The 24,823-nt window shown below is 42.5% G+C and overlaps 1 protein-coding gene across 33 annotated transcripts in view; it reads left to right on the forward strand.

The window, feature by feature from the left end:
- Positions 1–24,823, forward strand: part of ANK2 (ankyrin 2) — a 1,630,948-nt gene that overhangs the window by 1,587,394 nt on the left and 18,731 nt on the right. For all 33 annotated transcript variants that reach the window (XM_069241684.1, XM_069241892.1, XM_069241902.1 and 30 more), the window contains one exon: positions 11,759–11,941. In XM_069241684.1, the coding sequence (XP_069097785.1) occupies positions 11,759–11,941 (183 nt within the window). The remainder of the gene's footprint in view (positions 1–11,758; positions 11,942–24,823) is intronic.

The following is a 24,823-nucleotide window of genomic DNA, read 5'->3' on the forward strand; positions in this document are numbered from 1 at the left end:
CAGATTATTGCTATTTATTCAAAAACTATAACTTGGCAATTCTTACCAAAGTTGTGTTGAATACCAATATATTCATGTTCTTATCAGCAACCTGAATTTTGTGATTCTAGAAATACATTTTCAAAAGATATTTTATCTATACAAAAACCATTGGTCTGGAGTTAGTCATTGAGGGTGAGCTTCCCTTATTGTCTGTGTGTGTACAACCAGTGCTTTGCACTACCCTCTGATAAGCCTAACTCCTCAACCACACTACCACAAAACTAGAGCATTAGTATTATCTACTTTAGTCTCTGGGGAACCCCTGGACTCTGTGCACATAATATCTCATTTTGATATAGTATATACAGAGCCAGCTTCCTACATTCCTGTTTTAAAAGGGAAGACGGTGCAGGTGTTCATTGACAACACCACTGTAATGTGGTACTGCAACAAGCAGGGTGGTGTGGGGTCCTGAACCCTTTGTCAAGAAGCCCTGCGTCTTTGGACATGGCTGGAACAGCAGGGCATAACCCTGGTGGTTCAACACCTGGCAGGTTTGCTGAATGCCAGGGCAGACAACTCAGCCGCTGATGCCTAGTAGATCATGAGTGGTGTCTCCATCTGGAGGTGGCACAAGGACTCTTTCTGCAGTGGGGAGAGCATTGGTTAGGTCTGCTCGCCTCTACGGAGAACGTGCAATGTCAGCAGTATTGCACATTGGAGTTTCCATGGTGGCTCTGGTAGAGACTCTTTGTAGATGCAGATTCCTTACACCCACCCATGCCTTCCCGCTCTGTGGACACATCTAATAGGGTCAGGGATTGTCCCTCTCAGGGCTCTAGTTTTTGCACAGCCAAACTGTTGTTTTTTTCCATGGCTCTGCGCTTCTGGTGTGGAAGTTCATGGAACAGGATCTGATGTACGCGCACCTGGGTGGTGCCTTTATAGGCGACTGTGATGTCACAAACGGCTCCAAAGACACAGACGGCACCCGCGGATCTGAACGAAGCCACTTAATGGCGCACACAAGTGTTTTGCTCTGCAAAAGTTCCAGATTCCAAGCGGATGCCAGGAACTTTTAAAGTAGGGAATATGCAGCTACATAGAGTCTCTACAAGATAATGCTTTACGGAATGTGAACAACTTAATTATCACTGCTAACCAGTGCTACAGTGATTGTTTTCTCTGCTCAGAATATGGTAACATTGGCTTATACCTCATTGGCATATTAAATTTACTAAGTCTCTTGTAAAGTGCGCTACATGTGCACAGGGCCTGTAAATGAAATGCTAATGATGACCTGCAGCACTGATTGTGCCATCCACTTCAGTAGCCCTTTAAACTTGTCTCAGGCCTGGCATTGCAGAAGAAGAGGGACAGAAACAAACAATGCATATCCTTCACGTAAAATACTAGAAAACAGTTCTGTGTTGGGCATGTGGTAATGCTTGTAGTCTACAAAGGAAATGAAGCCAAATTTGGATGAGGCAAATACTAAGCCTCGAAAGACCACCGTAATATCTCCCAAGTGCCACCAACTGTGCCCCTAGAGGGGAGTCCCTCTATTGCTAGAACCACAGTTATGGGGGGAAGTACATTAGTTGACCTTTGCAGGACTAACAGCCCAGAAGTTTAAGAAGTCATCAAGGACATAATTTTAATTTGTAACTTTTTTACTAAGTTAACGAGGAATGCTTTTTCAGATCACTGTGCATCTGTTTTGACATTTATTAAGTCTACCACCTTACCAATATATCTGCCTTGATCCTGTTTATTATATTACTGCAAATGCCATAGTGTCCTCATTTAGAAAGCATTGGAAAGTTTGCAATAATAGCTCAAATCGGTAACAAAGAGAAACTGATGATCGCTCAGGAAATATTACAGACCATCGCTTTTCACATGCTATGCCACTCTAGATGGACCCTAATATGCAAATCAGTCTTCGTCCTGCTCCAATAAGTACAGTCCACCATGCCTGCCCAGTTTCTCTTCAGACAGGAGCACTAACAACCCTGAATGATTTAAAAAAACGAAGGCCCAGATTTATGAAAAGTGGCACTGCACCTAGTGCAGCACTACTTTTCCTGCGCCTGATGCCACCATGTGTGTGCTGTATTTAAAATATGGTGCACCGTGGGGAAGTCAAGGGCACTAGTGTCATCATTTTTTGCTCTAGTGTGGCGCTTTGCAGGACTAGCACCAAATATATTGTCACTAATCGTGCAAACCACCCAGAGGCCCATTGAACACTTAACAGGCGTTAAAAAATGCTGATAAAAATGGAGCAAAGCAATCTCACAGATTCCTTTGCGCCATTTTTATGCCCCACCCTAGTGCCAGAACCCCCCTCATATACATTATGCCTGGTGCAGGTATAATGTGGTGCAAGGGGCTACAAGGTTGTGCAATGCAAGCATTGTGCCACTTTGTAAATATGGCGCAGTGTTTTTGCCCTTCCAACGCCACATTAGCGACAAAAAATGACACTAATGTGGCATTGGAATGGCGCTGGGCCACCATAAATCTGGGACTTAGCCTCATTGGAGAGGTAAAGCTTGAGTCCTATGGCACGGGAAGCAAAGGACATGTATCCGGGAATACTAAGGCATCTACTGCAACAAAGTGCTTGAATTAACCATTGTGTTTTGCCAAATTTGGGGGGTTATTACAACTTTGGAGGAGGTGTTAATCCATCCTAAAAGTGACGGTAAAGTGACGGATATACCACCAGCCGTATTACGAGTCCATTATATCCTATGGAACTCGTAATACGGCTGGTGGTATATCCGTCACTTTACCGTAACTTTTAGGACGGATTAACACCTCCTCCAAAGTTGTAATAACCCCCTTGGTGTTTTAGGCAGAGACCTGCCATATGCAAATCAGTCTTGGTTCTCCTGCAACAGGAATAGAGGAATAGTCGAGCCATAACTGCTAGACAAGATCCCCTCCAAACGGGAACACAAGCAGCCCCAAATCTGTTTCGGCCTACAGAAGGCCTTATCAGTTACTGTACTCAGTATTCATGAGTTACTGTTTTTTTCTGACAAGTAAATTGGTAGTTTTAGACCATTTTTTGTTGATGCTAACCTACATGTTTTTGTACTGTGATGTGGTATTGCTCCATTTGAGTTGTGTAACATCATTCCAATTTAAATCACATAAGTTAAATGCGCAGAACTGGCTGGCAGGCTAAACATTTAACAGAATTTTTGCACATTACCAGAAAGCTCTAAATGAGCCTGTATGCCACTTAACTAGCACAGCATAGACTGACATACCGGAGTGTACTTGGAAACAGTTTGATTGCAGGAGTAAATCCAGGGTCAAAATCAGTAGCTTTGTTTCTCATTAATAATTTATTAGTCAGTGGGCAGACTTAAGCACGAGTCAGAGGTACATTATGTATTTTTAGATCATATTTCCAGTCTCAGTTGCTTGGCAGTCTATAAGCAAAGCTTAAGCCTGCACTTTGCCCACCTGAGAGCCGTGAACACGATTGCTTTCCGGTGACTAGAATACCAAGAGCATAATCTAATTCGTTACATTTTCCACGAATTAGACTGTGTATGTGGGAGTGGAGGTTACATGTAGGTCACCTCGTCACCCCGTTCAATACACTTTTAAAGTTACTATTAGAACTGGCTCACTGACTCCTTTGGAGAATTATTCAGATCTTTCCCGCCACTTTTCCAGCTTTTTTTTGGAAGAACTAAATACACCATCGCAAAATGCAAATATACTCTACAAATCTCCATTAATAAACACTTTGCAGTCCAGGCAAAAGTTTATGAAGAGTTGACTTAAAAACAGTCGTGCTGTAAAGAGACGGAATCAAGTCAAATGTAAAGCGCAAAAAGAAGATTGTATCGGAACTTAAAAACAGGAAGAAAAGTTGTATTCGTGAACAGGATAAATAGCACTAGAGGAAAGAATTAGATTTTGACTTTCTAGTTGAAGGAGATCTCGTAAACACTACGTGAAACATAGCAATACATACCTACAATACACGTAAGGTCGAAATTGAGTGCTTTGAAGTATTTTGCTGTGTCAGTAAGAGCAGGGCCAGACTGAAAACCAAAATCACGGATTTTGGTGTACAGTCAACGCAGGAAGCCGCAGCTAGAAGACAGCCAAAGGGGGCTTTCATGGGTGGATCATATAAGTCAGTGCAATTCAGAAAGCAGCTCCCTGGCCTGCAGCCCACTGGGAAAATGGCCTGGCACTGGCTGAATAACCATTCTGGTCCTGAGTCAGGAGCAGGGGCGGCTCTTCCGCAATGGCGGAGGGGCGACTCCTCAATGGCGGAGGAGCGTCGCCCCCCTGGCTAAGAGCCAGCAGCAGAAAATAAAACGATACTTCAATATTGTTTTTTTTTTTGCTGCTGGCTCAGCCAACATGTGAAGAGATGGGCAGGGCTGGGTCAAGGGAAGTGGGATGGGGGATGAGGGAGGAGTACACCTAAGTGCACATGTGTGTTTGGCCGGCCATCTTAGGTTTCCCCAGTCCGGCTGTGTTTTAACAGCTGGACTGGACAAACTGCACAGGCCCCATGGTTGTGTCTGTGTGGCAGTCCGAGCGGCTCAGACCAATCCTGGTTCTGCTTTCATGCTAGGTTTAGCATGAAAGCAGTGCCAGGATTGCTGGAGAGCCTCTTCTGGTGTTCCAGTGAACAGGAAAGGAGCAACGAACGAGGCGGCAGGAGACGGCCGCGGTGGTGGAAATGATAAATCTTTTTTTAAATTGTATTATTTGTTCCACCTCCCGACCTCCCCTCCACCCTTTCCGTTGATATTTGCAGCGGGCCCTGCTGGTCGGGGGCACCAGATCAACGTACACTGTAAATGGCAGTAGCTCTGAATTTTTTTATTGAAACACGCCATTAATGAACACATTGATGCAGGTCATGTACGTACACAGATATTCCTGCAAGCACAGCCCAACACACACACAGGCACCCAAACATACAGATCAGCAGACAAACAGACTCAAATTGTTCTCCATCTTTTCAATCAAGAAGCTAATACCAGACTATTCACTTCATAATCACAGCGAATTACCGCCGAATTTAGCGCTGAATAATAACTGAGTGCACCAGTCCCCCAGAGGTGAGGTAAACCTATGGACTTCTTTTTTCTGACCACCTAATAGTGAGTGAGGTTACATTTCTTACAGTGGGGAGGCAGCCTATACCCCTTCAGTAGCCATTATTATTGAAAGCAATAATATTCCTCTTTGGTCTCAGAAAAAATTCAGTTCCTCAAGCATTGGTAGAAGAAGACACCTTTGATCAGTACTGTCCCTAAACAGTCTACGAGTGCAAGAGAGTGACATTTTGACTGCTCTTGTCAGCACTCATTCTTTATAGGACCTGGTCGTCTGCCAGTTCTATTAACATCAACAACCCAACCCCCATAATCTCTTCAAACTACCTTGAGATCAGTTTAAAAGACTGAACAAGTCTTGACAAAGCCAATAGGATTGCTTTGTGTATAGTACGTTCACCTGTACACACAGACACAAATCAAAGGGCACAAATTGACATAGGTGAGATATGAATGTAAATTTGCATCGAGGGCAGCATATTTACCAACATCTGTGCATGCACATTTCTCTAGTCCCTCCTGCCAAGAACAATCCCTTATTACTATTTTACAGAACTGTGTATAGATTCAGGCCCATATTTATACTTTTTGTCACAAACCAGCGGCAGCGCTGGTTTGTAGTAAACATTGTTACCGCCGGCTAACGCCATTCATACGCATCAGGCGGGCGCCTTATTTAAGGATTGACGTTAGCCAGCACTGCGGGCTGGTCAGAGTAAAAATAAATTACTCTAACTAGGCAGCACCGGCGTAGGGAAAAATGGGGGTTGTGCGTCAAAAATGGTGCAAGTCAGGTTAGAGTAAAAAATCATGGCTCTAACCAGACTTGCGCCATTCTTTGACGCACAACCCCCATTGAAATGACTCCTGTCTTAGGAAAGACAGGAGTCATGCCCCCTTGTCCAATGGCCACACTCAGGGGACTCCTGTCCCCTGGGCGTGGCCATTGGGCACAGTGGCATGTAGGGGGGCCCAAGTTAGGCACCCCTATGCCACTTTAAAAAAAAAAATCATACTTACCTCTACTTACCTAGGATGGGTCCCCCCATCCATGGGTGTCCTCCAGGGGTGGGCGAGGGGTGGCAGGGGGTGTCCCTGGGGGCAGGGAAGGGCACCTGTGGACTGCTTCCATGGTCAGAGACCATGGAAGTGAGCCCACATGCCCCTTAACTCCTGCCCTCACCCAGGCATTAAAAAATGGCACACATCATGCTGTGCACAATTTTTTAAGGCCCGCCCCCTCCTGTGCGTCAAAATGACGCGGGAGTATAAATAAGGCGCACAGGCCTTAAAGTCATTTTTTGGACGGGAACGCCTACCTTGCATGTCATTAACGCAAGGCGGTTTCCCGCATCCAGAAAATGACGCACACAGAGGAATTTTGATGTTCGCGGGGTCGGGTGTCATAGTATAAATATGGTGTTAGGTTTGCGCCGAATTTGCGTCAAAACTTTTCACACAAATCAGGCGCAAACAGAGTATAAATATGCCCCCCAGTTCCATCTACCGTAATGCCAGCACACAGACACCCCTACAGATTATATAACCAAAGACCTTCTCACATGCTGTCAATCAAACACATAGACTAACCTACATGTGTTACGTTATGTTGGTTGCTTGTATAATGTTTTATAATGCAGTAGGCCATCTCGAAGTGCTAAATGTGGCAGAAAAGTGTAAAGGCAGGATCCACTGGTAAAGAACCAGGAAGGAGTCCTATGAATCAATTAATCATCCCCGAAAAATAGCAAAAGTGAGGAAAGAACCTTGGGGATCTGGTTGGCAAACAGGAAATTGAAGGGGAAAATAGGCTGTAGTAGAGAAAAGGTTGCACGTAGAGGACCTGTAAATTATGTAAGGTGACAAATAGTATGAGTTCTAGGCTTGATAGAGAGTTAGGAGAGATACACTGTTAAGAAAGATGGCAATGCAAGCCAGGGAAAATTGAGTAGCTATATAAACTATGTTATTTTTATTTTATAAGCACTCATACCACAGCTTCTTGGCACACAACTAACCCTTAAATATTTAAAATACATTGAGAATATAGGAGACATAAAAAGAGAAACAAATAAAAAGTCAGAATACAAAAGGAGGGCTGTAGGAAGTAAGAAAACTGGTGTTATTTACTCACGTTTTGCACATACACCCATATGGCACTCAGCATCAGTGTCACAAGGCACTGCATTGGTTTACTTACCATTAAAAAGACCCATGGGTGCTGTGCAAAATTTTGCCATAGTAAATCTAGGCCTAAAACTGTTGGACATAGAGCCGTGTTTTCATGCCTATCTTAAATCCAAAGAGGCATGTTTCAGACTGCTAAGTGAATTTCACCTTTTAGCCGCGAATACAGAGAATGTCCTCTCAACATAGGTCATAGTTATTACTTCAGAAACATATAGTAGCCCGTGCTGGGCTGAACACAGCACACGTCTTGGCCTGTGCATCTGAAATTCGAGTGCTAGAAAAACTACAACAATTTTTTAATTTAGGTATGATACAAGAATAATCTGCTGCCCTTTCTTACTAGTTTGCAGTTTACTGAATCAAACACTGGTGTGATGTCTTCACACCAGTAAAGGTTTACTTCTAAAATAAAATGCAAATCCTGTTAGATATTATTACTTGAGGTTTTGCACACGAGGGGGAAGAAAGAGGGTACCTGAGTAATGGCAAATTTTCAGTGAATACTTAGATTCAGAAGATCCTGCACTTTCTTCAGTGCCGAATAAACTTCTCATTTGCAATACACACAGTGTTTGAATGCAAACAGTAACTGAATGATGAGTGGGTGAAAGAATGAATGAAAGTTATTTCTATGGTGCTGTGTTACCCTAATAGTGTTCTTGGTGGTAATAGTCATTGGAGTAAAGGAGAAAATTGGGCCTCCCGAAATAAAAAGATTTTCAATTGGTTACTGATGTCCAAATGGTTGGCTATAAAGCACTTGCAGGTTGAGATTGCTTTTTAGTGCTTAGTGGCAATTGACACAAAAGAGCCATCCACCTAGCAAGTTTCTCATACTTTTGGTACACGTAAAAGTTTTACATTAGTCGAGCGAAGTCTTGAGTTTTGATAGGAGGAACATTGCCAGAGATAAACAGGTCATTGCTTGAGAGGCAGAGGGATGTGAATGTAGCCCATTTAGCTAGTAGGAGCCAATGAAGAGCAGTCAGATCCCTCAAGACAGGAGAACAAACAGGTTTTGAATTAGTTGTAAAGGTGGATAGATATGCCGCCCAAATCTGATTCCATTTATGTGCTTGAGTCTTGAACATCTTTAGGTCTTAAGTAGCTAGTCACCACATCCACCCATATTGCCGGACAGAATCTGGATGAAGAGCCAGATTTATCAATATTTGACGCAGTGCAACTCAGCAAGATAATTTGCTGTGCTGCTTAAAATGGAGAGAGCAAGAATGTGCCAAATCTATAGAAGTCTGCTCCAGTGTTAACAAGGGAGCAGGCATTTAATAGCCGGTATAGCATAGCTACGGTGGGCTAAAAGGCCATTAAAACAGTCTGCCCCTGTGGGGCAGAATGTTATAATTACTAAAACAAAGTCCCCACGGAGCCCGAGGGGTTAAAATCCACTTGGGCTCCAAGAGGTTTTTGTTCACAGTAACTGCTGTGAAAGACGGACATTGCAATGTTGGAGCTCCGGGCTTTTACCAGCCATTAGAAACCTGGAGCTACTCCATTGTTTTCACTGGACCTCTCAACATTCCAATGTTCTAAGTTAGCTTTATATACCGAACATTAAAGGCAAGCTCCAGCTTTAAACAAGGGAATGAGTATTTACGTTAAAGAAGGCAGTGGGCATTTAGTGGCCAGTGTAGCCCGCTACGGCAGGCATTAAGGCTGTTAAATCATTCCATCAATTGAGGGCAGAATTATAAAAACAAAAGCCTCTCGGAGTTCAAGAGGGTTGAAATTCTCGAGGCTCCGAAGCCTTTGATTCACAGCTGTTGACGTGATTGTTCAACAGCTAACCGCCTCGCGCAGGGCCACGCCGTTCAATATTCACAGCAACAGCTGTGAAAGGGGACTCAGTTAAACTGCTTTTTCTCATTCAGCGCGGTCAGATATTCCAAGAGCTGGGGAGCATTCACCGTCCCTCTTTCCGAGGATCAAGTGAGGGAGGGGGAATGCTTCAGTGGACCCTTCAGCACAGCCCCTGCCTTTCGCTTTCCCCTGCTCACTCCATATGTTCTGGAGAGGCAGGGGAAAGAGAAATCCAAAGGTTTTGTATTAGAACACTGAATTGTTGAGAGTGGCTAGCCTGTATCAGTTTATATAAGGCACTGCTGCTCCATTGTCTGCAATGGAGCTCCCAACATTCCACTGTTCTAATGTGGAGCTCTGAACATTCCATTGTTCTAATGTGGAAAAAATACCTATGAAAATGGGCTCTGCATTAAGGCAGTAACACTTGTTTCTGTCTTTTTTTTCTCCAGAGTGAAAATAATTTTCCTTGTTGAGAAACTCTAACCCCCCAACCATCACACGTTTTGTGGGTGTTTCCAACCCATTCCTAACTTGGAAAAATATTTCCTCCTGCCTCTAACAGGAGTACGTATCTGACTATTTTCAGAATAGAAATGCAGCATGAAAAAGTTTGAAAATACCCACAGAAAAGGTGGTTTGTCAAGGCATTCATGTCTAGGATGTCCACTATCTTCCCGTGGGAGAAGATTTACTCCCATGGAATAGAACACCATATTGGGGTATTACTCTCATGGAATATTACATCATATTCGGGTATTAGTATGCGTTAGTAAATAGATTTACGAGTGTAAATGCACCTTCTGTATTAAACTTACATGTTCAAGACTTTGTGAATTGTGCCCAATGTGGCCAGGCTTGGACATTCCTTTCACAAATCATTATTATAAAATGCATGTGTTACCTGAAAATCAATTAAGGTTTCACTGCTCAGAATGCAGTGATTTGTTAAATTGGGAGCCCAGGACCGAAAATACAGTTTCCTGAGTACAAGCAGCAAGCTAGCTAAAAATGTACCCATCATATTCCTACTTCATTTCGTTTAAATTAGTGTTGGTGTTTCACACGATGAAAAAATGCAAGAAAATGCTACGAACCTCCATTTGAGAACTTTTACTGACATAAAGATACATTTTGTGTTTATGATGTCTCATTTTTTGTGTTCTTGCTTTCACGAAAATTAAATGTTTTTGGCATTTGGCAGCAAACAGCAACCACTGTTCAAGTTCTTTCTAATTCTTTTCATGTACTGAGCTATCGGGATCTGTTTATTTGTCTTGCCCTAGGCTGCTGTCATGAAATTACTGAATGTTTTGTCCAAGTGTTTGTAAGACACATCTGAGTGCTTTGAAAATGAGGCCCTGTTATTTTGCTAGCCTTCCGTTGCTTTGAGACATGTACCTCTTAAAACTAATCTGGGACTCAAAGGGGCATATTTATACTCCGTTTGCGCCGAATCTGCGTCGTTTTTTTCGACGCAAATTCGGCGCAAAACTAACGCCATATTTATACTTTGGCGTTAGACGCGTCTAGCGCCAAAGTATGGGCAAATAGCGTCATTTTTTTGCGTGAACGCCTTCCTTGCGTTAATGAGATGCAAGGAAGGCGTTCCCGTCTAAAAAAATGACGGCGACGCAAATGCGTCGTATTTATACTCCCGGGCAAAAATCACGCCCGGGAGTTGGCGGGGCCGAAAACCCCGCATTTGCGCCACTTTTTAACGCCTGGGTCAGGGCAGGCGTTAAGGGACCTGTGGGCTCAAAATGAGCCCACAGCTGCCCTCCCATGCCCCCAGGGACCCCCCCTGCCACCCTTGCCCACCCCAGGAGGACACCCAAGGATGGAGGGACCCACCCCAGGGACATTCAGGTAAGTTCAGGTAAGTATAAATTTTTTTTTTTTTATATTTTTTTTTTGGCATAGGGGGGGCCTGATTTGTGCCCCCCTACATGCCACAATGCCCATGTTTTAGGAACAACATTTTTGTTGGGGGAGCTGCTGGGCTTTCTCCGATATAGTTTTAAAAAACTGCTAAATGCAAAAATATTTATGGTGTTAAAAAACTGGTATTGCCATAATAGTCGCTGGAACTGAAGGGAACTACTTTGTGTGTGGATGTGCTCCTTGTGAAAGACCAGAATACCATCACTCAAAGTGATGTAAGGCAATTGCTGCAGTGGGCTGCCTATTGCCTAATGGTATATGCAGTAGTGGGTGGAAAAGTAGGACTCAACAACAGATTATTCGATGAAGGTTATTGGCTGAAAAGCCCCTTAAGAATATATATTATTATTCATATATATATAAATATATATATATATATATATATATAATTTTAGTAAAATCAAAAGGTCTTGGTTAAAGCCAGACCTAATAATGGACTATTGGAGATAAAATACAGACTAAGCTGAAATGACAGATGAGCCTTTCCATCCCTGGACCTTCAGCATGGAGTGTCCTTCTGATTATCTGCCAGTCTTACCAGGCTGTATAAAGTACAGAATACTAAACATTACCAGTTCTTGTTAAATGTGTTCTTCCTCAAGAGTTGTAGATTAAATAGTTATTCAATTGTGCATTGTTATAAACCTGAAATCACTCAGCAACTGATGTGGAAATGTGGAGCTGTCTAAAGTAGATTCGTTCCTCTGCTCCTTTAGATGAATTTGTCTGAGCCCGGAGTTTTATCGGAGGGTGCTGAATTTCAGTCTGAGCCAGCAGAAAGCCGCAAGGTCAGCAAAGTTATAAAAACCACTGTGGTGCACGGCGAGCGAATGGAAAAACAAGTCGGGGACCCAGGTTTAGCCACTGATCTTCCGTCAGCCAAAGATGACTTTGAACAGGTAAATGACTGTAATTGGTCTGTTTATAATTAGTATGAGCAGTGCTATTCTAACACTACCTGTGGGCATCTTTGTGTCAAGTTTTTACTGCCTTATGGTAATATCTCCACATGTTTGAAATTCTGAGTTGCTGGTTTAGAGCTACCTACAAAGCAATGCGGATAGCAAATGATTAAGAGCCGCCTGAACCACCAGTATGGATGGTTGATTTGGAACATATTGCATTTACGTGCTTTGAAGCAACTCATGTGATCCATAAATCAATAAATATTTGATTCACAACCATTTAGTTAACCAACAGTTTATAGTCCTAACGAAAAGACTTAGGGCCTGATTTAAAGTTTGGCGGACGGGTTATTCCATAGGATGTAATAGATGTAATAGAATCGTAATATGGCAGACGGGATATCCATCACGTTTGTGACGGAGTAACCCTATGCACCAAATGTAAATCAGGCCCCAAATTTAAGGGTAATTTTCTTTGGTTCTTTGGTTATGCACATTTCTAATGCTCATCTCTACAAAACTCTCAGTTTACTTACTCTGCTAACTCCCTTATCAGCCATTGGCCTTCAAAAAAAGCCTCCACTTGCTCTATTCCCCGAGGGAAATGCCTGATTGTACAGATGACAAATCCAAACCTGGCTGCAGTATGTGCTGTGTTAGCAACGTTCTCTGTGTTATGTTAGGAAATGGAAGGAAAACACATTGAGTTTATAACTTGTGAAATGTCTGCATACATACCACAAGTACAGAATTCAAGTGAATGACCACGCTAGTGTATTTCATGTGATACACATAATTTTAATGGCAACTGTGCATATTTCCCAAGGATAGAATTTCCCAATTTCGCCGAGACGTAGTGTAATGTCATATTTGGGATGTCCTTGATGAACCCATTTTCTACACTTAACACAAATGAGCATGATTGTATGAAGGTGGTCACCAGTTATGCTCTGGCAATTAATACCCAAAATACAAAGTATTTTTTCCCTTGTTACTCCCACACATATATAATGTCATTCTTAGACTGTGGGGGATGCCACTTGCCTCCTTGGCCCACCACTTTACCACCCGTTTGTTTTCCTTTTGCTTTCTCTGTAGTGCTGCTCTGGTGATATGTTTCTAGATCATAGTCCACCTCCTCAGCAGCACTGTGGAATTCTGTTTTGTTGTTCAGATCCTATGGATTTTTTTTTTCCTGCTGTGCTGTTGCATTTCAAGCCAACTAAGTGTGAGGAATGAGGTAGTTATCTATTTCCAGAAGAAGGGCAATCGCCTGATTAGAGCATGCCAGTTTGCAATTGTTGGATATAGTAGTTTGATTGCTGCTTCCTCGAGCAATACTGGAAATAACCATATCACAAAAAGCTGGCACCTTATGGATACAGCTAGAAAAGCAATTCTTGGCAGCTGTATGAGGGGAACGGCTGATGCTCTAGGTAAAGAGAATGAACATCACAATTGATGCAATCTAGCTCTATCAAAAACACCAAGAATTGCAATGATACAGATGAAATGGATACATTTATCAAAGGTGAATGGACCTTTTCTTACAATTGGCAGCAGGGCATGTTAGATTTTATTGTGCAACGCTATGCCTACCAGTTACCTTGCCTACTATTACTGTCTGCTGTTTCATAACAGCAGTGTGACACAGGATGAATGAAACCTACTCTGTCCCAAGAAGCCCACCGTATGGTGAATCTGTGACTCTGTCCCTCCTACCTCCACTGACCTGCTCACTGGCATTCAGCCACCTTTATTTATCATACTTTCTCACATTCGCCCACACTTCACATTCGTCCAGCCACTGACATTGACTAATCTACTCAATCCTAACTTGCACCGACTCACCAATACAATGCAACAGAAACACAACCATAAACTTTTGTTAAGAAAACGTCAGATCTATTTGCTTTGCCCATAACTGTTTTCTACAAAGCCGACTCCCCCTAAGTGAAGGAGGCGAGGGTGCAGCGCCGCTGCAATGGCGCAGAAGCACCAGTAGTCCCTTGCGCCCTCGCTGAACTGGATGCTCAGCTGGAGAAGCATATGGAGGAATGAGGTAACATCTCCCTTTCCTGAAGAGCAATGCAGGCTTTTAATTATTCTCCCCTCGTTATTACGGCGAGGGTAATTAGCAGCCGTTAGGCGCAGGTAATTACACTTAATTAACAATAACCATCTCGTATTCAAGAAAGACATGGCTCTTCCTTAAACATATATTAGTTCAAGGTGAGCTCACAAAAAGGAATAGGTCATAAGCAACCACAATCCGAAATCTCACTCTGTTTTCACTTCACTTAGAAGCATACACTCGCCTACAAGCCAGCTGTGATACTATTACAGCACACCTGCGAGCATTATGCAGTACTACATCTACGAGCATCATGCAGTACTGAACTCACGGACTACATTAGGAACCCACCATCTAGCAATCTGGAACAGCAATCCAACTAGTTACTTACTCAATCGTCAAGAAAGCACTTTGGGGGCTCCTTACAAGCATGGAGTGCTCCTCTAATGATGCCGTACGATACAATACCTTTAATAGTTGTCAGCACCTGGGCTCAACGCCTTCTGATGTTGTGTTCTTCATCTGGCGCAAAGTCTTATGATGTTCTGCACCAAGATCAAACACGCCCTGATGTGTCCTGCAGCCAGGGGTGACTCCTCCGCTCAGGCGGAGGAGCGTCACTCCACTGGATTGTGGGGAAAGGAAAAATAAAATGATAATAACGCAATGTTATCATCATTTTATTTTTCCTGGGAGTAAGGTGCGGGACTGGGCAGGAGGATGGCTTTTGCTGCACAAAGTGTGCATGTCTTCTTGGCCGGCTATATTGGGCCGGCCAAACAGAAAAGCCCACTTTACTTGTTCTCTACTCGGCTGTATTGCACAGCCTAAGACCTTATTGTATTTTCATAGCAACAATACATTACTATGCAATCAGTCATATCATTTATTCATTTGGCAAAAGAACCAGTCACTGCTTTGAAGCAACCAATAATGGATCAATGACTTTATATGAAACTGCAACATGTAGCCAATTGTTAGTTTCTTTGCACATCTGAAAGAATTGTATTTCTGATCGACAATCCATCACTCCGCACTTGGCCTTCAATACAGTTTCTCATCAGAATTACACCAGAACATTAACATAAATGTAAGCCATCTTTTAAACCGAAACATTCGGGTTTATGTACAACTCCCCTTCAATGAGTCGCCCTCACTACTAGGTTTCAAGAGTCAAAGTAGATTTAACTTTGTTAAGGATTTCAGTCTACTCTTCTGGTCCTGATCATGTCAAGAAGCTGTCCCCATTCAATAGTGATTGATGTGGCTAATTCATAAAGGCATTTACAAGTATGTGAGGTCTTACTACAAGATACATTATTATGTACTTGTTGCTGACTTTGTGCATCAGCCCTGAAATGTCCAACTCACTATTGGTAAAAGTTCAAAAAGTGTACAATCTTTTATATTTCCCTTGGAATAGTTATGGAATAGTTATTGCATAGTTCCATCATATTCCCACTTTAAATGTTTTCCAGACAATTTATGGAGGCTTCTAAGAGAATGTAAAAAAGTACAACGGAAGTACTACTTTACATACTGCAAAATGATGTGGCGAATAGGCTCACTTGACTCATTATCATTCACTTTAGTAGAAATTCTCATTAAAAAAAACGTATATTTGTTATGCTAAATAACCAGTAGTTGCTTTCTAGCTTTCATTTCCACCTCCTCCTTTGAGGTTTGAGAAAGCATGCAATATGCTTGTTCATGTAGTTATTACATTCCCATATGTTATTGCAAAAGGTGTACTTTTAAGGCAGCCTTGCAAAATGTTTACAATAATGCCTGGAGACTGGATGACCAACTCGAGTACCTGTCCGGCCTTGTTTCATTTCACAGGGTTTCAGGGCCAGATTTGCAATGTTTATACTTAATTAATGTTTGTACACGCTAGTTGTTATTAGTTGTAACACAAATATTGTGTTTTTGGCAAATAATACACAATTTGCATTAATTATTGCACCAAATAATATGAACATGTGGTTTGAATGCCTTAATTGTCAATGTGGCGCTCTACCACAAACCCTTTCTGATGACATAGTTATGTATTTCAAAGTCTCACTTGGAGCGGGAGTTTGCTGAAAATGTAACTAAATTCAAGTATGGTTGATGTTCCACAATTTGTATGCTTCTGTAGAGGAAGGTGTATATTTGTGCCATCTGCCTATATTATTTGGATTTTGTGCCACAGATCTCTACGTTATGAGTGATCATATCCCACAAAACACTATTGAATATGGTTTCCAGATATTTCATTCAATGAACTCCTCGTGTAAATAATAGCTCCTTGTATAAGTGCACAAGCCCAGTCTCTGTAGCAGTTGGACTAGTTAGGGCCATTCCATTTTTGTCCCTAATGTTTTTTTCTGTGCTGTTACAACTGCATGTATTGTTAAATTCTTTCCTCTTTGCAATTAATTCCTTCAGGACAGTAGAGGACAGTGTCCACTTGTTCAGTAACATTATTTAGCTGATATTCACGCTTCATTTTGACTGCCTATTCTTTCTCTACTTGTGTGCCACCATTTACAAGAGTTTACCCCTTTTAGATGCTTTTCTTTTGTCTGAAAGGGTCCTGTGAATTGAGCTGAGCTTCCATTACATTTGCCGTTTTATGTATCTGTATGAGACCTATTTTTCCAACGGGTTCTTGAGACATGCATTTGCTCTCCATTTTCTTGCTTTGGGGATATGTTTTGTGTGGCTCAGATCCAGTGACAGTGTCACATGGTTTGATAATTCCCTCACCCGTCCCATTGCTTTCATACTACAGAGGGCAACCTCTGTAGATGATTCTGGGAATGAGGACGCAAACAATTCTAGTAAACATGCACTGCACACAAGACCTAAACAAAAGAGAGAAATGCATAAGCTTTGTCAATTGGATAACAAATCTTCTACAGTCTCAGTAAGATGGTCCCCCAACTTTTCTGGCATCTTTCAAGATGTTTTTTCACTATTTACCCCTTGTGAGATATCAATGGTGAAAATCTGGTGACGTGAGAGAAGGAAATAAGTGGGGGTAGAGCTTTAGAGTGAGAAATGTTTCGCAAAATCAATGATCTGAAACATAGGCAGTATTGTGTATGAAGAAGAATGTCTATTGTTTCATTTTAAGTATTCCCTCAGTAAGAAAGTGAGGGGATGTTTTAAGTTACAAGGGTTAAGAGCAAGGGCAAGTGCACCAACATGAAGCCTAGGAAAGAGGTATAGTTGGTGGTGGGTCTTGGATGTAGAAAGTAGCTCCATAGACGGGAAGCACTGCAGAAGCACTGAACAGTGTGAAATTTAGTTATTTGGAGGCAACAAGGTAACAAGGTTTGTAGTGATAATGAGCTGCTAAGCATAGAAACCCCTGCCATGCTGGTAAATAATAGGGTATGCGAGAGTACACACTGCTACGCTTTGACCTATTTGTGTGATTCTGTGCACTCTTGTTCTCATATTCTTCATTGTAAGCCAGAGGTACAGCCGTCTCCTTTTATCTTGCTTCTCTTTCTAACTTCAGGCCTTGAGTTATACAGGTAGCGACCTGAAAGTTCACCTACCCGGGTTAGTAGAAAAAGAGGAGATGAAAGAGGACGGATCATGTATTAAAAGGTTTGGGAAGGCATGGTTATGTATGTTGTTTGATCGTGGTTGCAGTGACAAAAACTAACACAACACTACATTTCTCCATTTCCCTGAGACATGAATAATGTTTTGCTTTGAAATGTCCATCCGCAGGACACGTGAACTTAGCCCTGATCCTTGAAAAATCAGGAACATCAAGTTACAGGTTTAACCCTAGTATGCTAGTCCGCTAAAGCACCACATAAAATCTGTGGTGGAAACTCTAGTTGACTAAACGAGTTGACTATATCCCAGCATATACCTTTTTTCTCATGCACGGCTGTGGGGAATGTTTGCATTGATAAGAGTTGCATTTTGGAAGTGGTTATTAATGTCTAATGGTGGTTAGATAGTGATGTCGGTTAGCATTTTATTTAAGAACAGTGCCCTTAGCAACCAGCAGCTCTGAGCCCTATCTGCCAAGAAATAGCACAGCCTTCTATGTGCACACTAAGTAACCCCCTGTCTTTATGTGCAGGGGAGCATTCAGCAGACCACAGCAAAAGGTTTGGTGTATCCTCTCATCTTCCAAGGAGTGCCGTGGCTTGCTCAAGTCTATAATTTTGGGTTTCCCCTTACTCCTCAAGCGCATGCACTGGGAGCACTGAAACAAATTCTTATAGCAAGGTTTGAGGCAGACTTACACTTTGAGCCTGCGCACCCCGTGGCTACTATTTGGAGAGGATCTAGATTCTTCTCACAGGAAGGTGAAATGCTCTACTGCCTGCTATCGGGGTCCTACTGTGGTCTCATTCAACACCCCTGCTGTGGCTCGAAGCACATTAATGTGCAGTAACCCATATATGGAAGACACTTAGCATTTGGCTAAGGCTCATTGCAAATCTTATGCTCAGAGCATGGACAAAGGAGATTCCTTAATTTGTGTTGGAGTACACCGACATGAAAATGGGAAAATACCATTTTTTTTAATGTAGTGCCACTGGAAGAGCAGCCATGCATTAAGTTTTCTATAGATCGTCTTGTGGCGACTTGAATTGTAAAACTAAACACGTGGACACTTTCATTGCCGGTGGACAAGGTGCCATATGCCTCTACCAAGCTATTATGGCTCATATGGTCCAGTTACCAAAACCCAAAGTCTGCCTGCAAGCTGAAGAAACCAAGAACGAAAATGTATCTGAAAATATAGCAAAAATGATAGTTATAAGGATATTAATGAAAGCTATTTTGTATACCGGTGTATTTAGTACACTTTGGGAGCCTATTCACAAAGGGGAAATTCCATACAGAGATCTCAAATGAAATTTTCACTGGAAAAGGCGAGACGAATAGAAAGACATAGTCATTATTTTCAGTAATTCATGTACATGTTTTAGTTCTTATTAACAAGATGACTAATACAAATTTGCTTTAAAATCGCATGTCTATGCATTGTCATAATAAAGCTGTTTTACTCACCGGTGCCTTCTTAACGCCCTTCGAGAATGCACTGTGAAACCATGCCAAGCAACTAGGAAATGCTCCCTAAGCAATCAATGTTATGTGCCTCTCAAAGTGTGAAAGTGGCTGTACCATTTAATAAAGTTGCTCCCTTGGCCTACTTTCACTGGTCTGCACAATCTTTCTTCGTCGTATGCATTCTCTTTAAACAATAACTGGTGGAGAGAAAATTGACATGAAATGACTTTGGAGAGCCCTAGTTATACAAAAGCAGTGCTTAGTTTGTGCTTGTTGTTTCCGGTGCTGAGCACCGGGACTTATTTTTTAGGGCCGGGACTTATTCTTCTGCCTCAAGCATTTGCTGCGAGAAAAAGACACAAATGGGAAAGACGGAGGAAGGGAAAAACGAAAAAGCGTCAGAAAGGGAGAAAGTAGAAAGCTGAAAGAGTGAGCTGAGGGGGCAGATAGTGGCTTTATATGGATTGAAGAGGCTCGAGATGGCTTCAGGATTACGCCGCCTCAGTATTCCGTGTTCACACATTTAATTGCAGCAGCCGCTGTTTAAGAGGAGGGCTTTGGGCACCGGCAACTTTGTATTTATAAATTAAGCACTGTGCAAAAGATTGCAGTATTTAAGACTTAAGAGCGTGATACACTTTGTTACTTGTAAAAATAACCTTATTTTTCATTCTTCTTGAGGAATCACGTCAATTTGTCGAAAAAGGTACCCTCTAAACCCTGCTTAAATTGGACGAACTGCTCTTTATGAGATGTGCCAGCACTGTCACATTAAGGCTTCGATTAAGTGAAAGATGGCAACTTGAGGTGATTATAATGGGCCCAGAGCTGCCAGGTCTGGTCGGTATCCCCACCCCTGTTACTTTGTTTTCAGCTTGGAATGTAGAATAATATCCGGGTCCTAAAATTTCAGGGTCCATTTTTACATCTGATTTCCTGATTCTGGATCCTTTTCTGTAAAATTGACTCTCTGATTTGAACAGGTGATAGATAAATGGTTGCGGAAAAGCAACCGATTTTACTGGGTGCATTCCGAGTCTGAAAAAACTCATAACTGTATGGGATAGTAATGTCCGAAAAAATGTGTGAATTAACCAATGCACAAAACTTGGAAAGGGTGATTAAAGGATCAAAGCCCTCCTGCGAAGTGCCACCAATTTCTCATTACTGTACAGCAGCCCTGCAGACAGCTGCGCCTATCCATAAGGGTGAAGGGGCCTCACCCGCCACCTTTTTCCAAACATGAAAAGTGTCTGTCAGGCTGAGTAAAGGTCAACCCAAAAAACACTCTTTATGTTAAGGTCAGGCAGCCAGGTGCTGTACATGCAATAAATGTGCAGGTTGCTGGCTGCCTGAGCCGAAGTTTTGCAGTCTGAAGATGTCACAGCCCTGTGTGAGGGACCTCCTCAGCCTGCCAAATCACTTGTTGGCCCACCCCCTCATGACGAGGGGGAGTGTCACTGGTAGTCTCTGACCTGGGTGCCTCCGTTGTAAGCCCTGAAGTGCCCAAGGCCGGGTGTTCATCAGTGAGACTCGTCACAGAGTGGGGTGTGGTCAGCAGTCTCTCTTGCCCCACCCCACTCTGTGGCAAGGTAGTGACTGCCATCTCCTGCCATTAGCTGACCCATATTAAGGTCAGCCAGTAAGAGGAGGTGGTAATCCCACTTGTCAGGAACTACAGAGCTTCCCTCCCACCACTCTGGCCTGGTGCATTTTATTTTTAATGTTTGGTGCATGCATGTGTGTATGTATGAATGTATGTGTATTTGTGTGTGGTGTGAGTGGCTGTATGTGTTCACATATATGCATTGGTGGTCAAATTACCGGCAGCCACTGCCTGCAGAGCAGTAAACCTGTGTGATTAAGGATACAGCAACACTGTTATGCAGGGACGTACAGCTCGATTATTAGTATAGTAACTCTACTGTGAAATGTACGTGCTGTGCTACTGAAGGTTAGATACTTCTCTATGAAGTGCATGTACCGTGCTATTATGGTACATGAACCTTGCTAGGAAGTATGCACTGTGAAGTTAGATATATCAGCCCTGCTGTGGTGTTACTGTACAGCACCACTAAGAATCTATCATGCTTTGTGTAAATTTTTTAACAGTGCCACCTATTTTATATTAATTTTGCTGTGAAATTAAATTACTGTGCTGCTGACGGAGTGGTAACTCAGTGAGCAAGTGCATGCACTGTATCATTAAAGGTGTCACACCTCTGCTGTGAAGTAACTACTCTTTACCACACGAGGTATAGCAGCAAAGCTAGCAAGTTTTCACATACCAGAAATGGGCTCACAGCCACAATGGTTAAGTACAGCGACCATGATGAGAAGTTCAGTGACGTAACAAAGGCACCTGCAGCCTCCGCGGTGCGGGGGCGAGCTCCAGAAGGCCCTCTCAGCACAGTACGCTGTGAGTGGGCTGCAGGCCCCAGTCTGGGTCCTGCGGGAGAGGGCGCCCTCCAGGTACTTTGCAGGGGTGGGGGAGGTCAAGGTTCGTTATGCCACTGGCGATGCTCATGATGGACTGTCAGTGAAGACATAACAATTTGACTACAATATGCAAACCTGTTAGAAACGTTTGTAGAGTCCGAGTCACTAACCTAATGCCAGGCCCTCTGTGACTTTCCATCAGCAGTAGCGCATCCTTTGATGGCTGAACCTCGTCAGCAGTACTTTATAGCGCAAAGAAGGGAAGGCCAGCTTTATGATACAGGAATACATGTTGCAGAGGCAGCAAGGTGCTTTGAGATGTGTGTGTGTGGCCAGCAAAACATACCTGGCTTGTAATGGCCTTGACAAAATAATTGATTGTGTTATTATAGTTTAGTGGTTTATTTGTGAAATATTTGTGTTGCCTTCTTATGAATTTGTCAGCCTTGCTGTGAGGTACCTGCACTGTACCACTAAAGGTATAGCAGCCGTATTATAAATGCACTATGCCATCAAAGTTAACAGCTGTGACGTGCGGTCTCTGTACCTCCCGTTAAAAATATACCAGCCCTTCTGTGACCAGGATGCACGGTCCTATTAAACATAAATAACCCTACTGTGATGCTCACATATCCTCTTATTAAAAGTGCAGGAGGAGCTTAGACGAGGAAAAGAAGTGCTAGCTATGGGCAATGTCATTTTCAATGTCGAGCTTTTTCTGCTAGGCTTCAGAAAAATCTCATTGGGCTGAGGCCTTCTTTCACTCATTTATCCATTCAGTAATTCGTGCTGTATTTCTGTATTCTCCTATGAATTAGTTGGGGCACGGTTCCCTTGCAGACAGTGGCTGTGGGGGCTGCTCTTAACACCAGAACTGATAATAGTTTTCTTATTCACTACCGATAGGAAGATGTTCACCTCTTAGGGCGTCCACATTCAGCTGCTCGGCGTGGACTGTTTTATACTAATACACGATGGACAGTTGTGTATTAAAAGCAGCATGTTTGCTTGACATATAAAGAGCCGTGTAAAACAATAGGAGCTATTTCTGTTCGCGCACTGCCTCGGGGATGCTAGAAGGACGCCCGATGGCTCAGCATCGGACTTTCCTACAGAAACACTATGTTCCATGTCTAAATATGTTTTTCTGAAGAAATGAACCACAGGGAACAGGAGGGAGTCTATTTTAATTCTGAAAGGGACTCGATGTTGGTTTCTCTAAAGTGGAGGATTTAAACAATTACATTTGTGGAACATCAGCAGTTTGAGAGAAGTGTAATGTTTTTTCACTTTTTCCCTTACAACTGACAGCTAAATACCGGCTTACCAGACTCTTACCACAATTGTGGGAGTGACGTAGATTGGCACCGTTAACGTTGTTTTATTTTTTTCAAACTACCTCCTGGCATTTGCAAATACCTGTAAATATGTTAAAAATAAAAAAGCAACATTTCTGTGCTGTTTGGGAAGCAGAGACCGCACTGAGGGCCAGATGTACCAAAGGATTTTACCCATTCTGTGTCTATGGGGAAAAGCTTTCGTACATATGGCCCTGAGTTTTTTAAAATGTTATTTTGTGCCTCTTTTAGCCTTCTGAGACTTATTCCTGCCTGGGGACATTAATGCTCATTACTGGCTGGGATATTGAGGTTCTTTAATAGCTAGAGCAGTTCATTGTCTTTGCTGTCTGGGCTCATTAACAGATGGGAAGGTTCCTACTTCAAGAGCCATTATCAACGTTATTAGCTGCGACTACTGATGCTCATTTCTGCATGGAGCAATAATGCTCCTTTTTAGCTGAGTTCAGTTATGAGGTTTCTTACTAATTTGAACCATTGATTGCGTAAGTGGTTATTAATGATCAGTTTAATCAGGGGATTAATGATCGCACATGCATGGGCGCATTAACGCTCCTCGCTGGCTTGGCACTGTATTGTAATTAAGACTGGGCCATTGAGGATCCTTACTAACTGGGCCAATTGCGAGTTACCATGGGGGGCATTAATTAACCAATATTATCCAGGGGTCGGGTACTCTGAAGTAGTTATTGACAGGGGTGCTGTCATAGGTCCAGGGTAAAGGTTAGGGCCTTATACACCCCCATCAATAACTACCTGTGAGTGCCTACCCCTTTTATGTTGCTAACAGACCTGTAAACTTCGTGGTGAACTTTTCAAAGCTAATGGTGTTTTTTTCCTGGCACTATTTAATCAGAGTGCTACCTGATGGTGTTTTTTGCCCATTGAAATTCATTGTATTGAATTACCTGGTTTTACGGGTGGCAAAAAGGTGCATGAGAAAGAGTGATAAGACCAAAGCAAAGATGCATAACTAGCATGATGGCCAGTTCAGTGATAATGGCCTCACCAATAGCGATTCATTCCATTAGGACATGGTGTGTGGAAGCAGCTGTTGTTTAGTTTTAAGACTAAAAAAAGAAAACTGATAAGTATTTGTTTAATTATTGATTTGTGCATCTAATTGGTTCTTAACAGACAGCCGTGGGACAGCCAGTCACTTCTAAGCATTGATGGTTAGTTTGGAGTTAGTTGTTGAGTTAACGAATAATCATGGATGATAGTAGTGTCAGGGAACACACATGCATTTTCTGATTCAGACTTTAATGGTGGTCAACAGCATGCAGAGAAGATAGTTCATATTAGCAAGGGTAATGCCAGTGGTTTCAAGAAGGGCTGTGAAGGCCTCTTTAAGTCGGAATTTAGCACAGTGCGCACCATCAGCCTCCTTCTGTGTGTGTTGCCATTGAATCTAGCCCGTTTACGCATACGTACATTGCTGGACCTCATAGTACCACTGAGTGTGCAGTTCGGAAAAAAATATTTTGGGGCATGGACATTGTGTGCTTAGAATTGTGCATTTTTTTTTAAATGCACTTGCTAAACAACATTGGTTGATAGGCTTTGTTGGTTGATAGGCATTGTTGTGTGTTATCATGATGTGTACCTAAAGAAGAGGAGTGATGCAACCGTAGAGGAAATGTGAGTGGTATTCTGATGAGCTGGTGAAAGATTTTAGGCTTTGGAGTTGTGGAAAGCGGGCCTTTACTCTTGTGAGCATTCTGATTGATAAAACCAAGGACTGCAAATGATAGGTGTATGATTCCCAGGTGAACCCATCCTGTGTAAATTCTAGCATCCACTGTTAGTGCAGCAGTAGAAGTCTCTTCACTGAGGTGAAGTATTGTAGGGAGAAGTCCAGATGCAACCTATACTCCCTATTACATCAACACTCTCGGTTCTGAAAAATCCAGTTTATGAGATTAGAGACTAGTCTTGGAAGTTTTCTGAACATGCTATTTTTGTTCTATC

Source organism: Pleurodeles waltl, chromosome 1_2 (assembly GCF_031143425.1).
Source record: "Pleurodeles waltl isolate 20211129_DDA chromosome 1_2, aPleWal1.hap1.20221129, whole genome shotgun sequence".
Lineage (NCBI taxonomy): Eukaryota > Metazoa > Chordata > Amphibia > Caudata > Salamandridae > Pleurodeles > Pleurodeles waltl.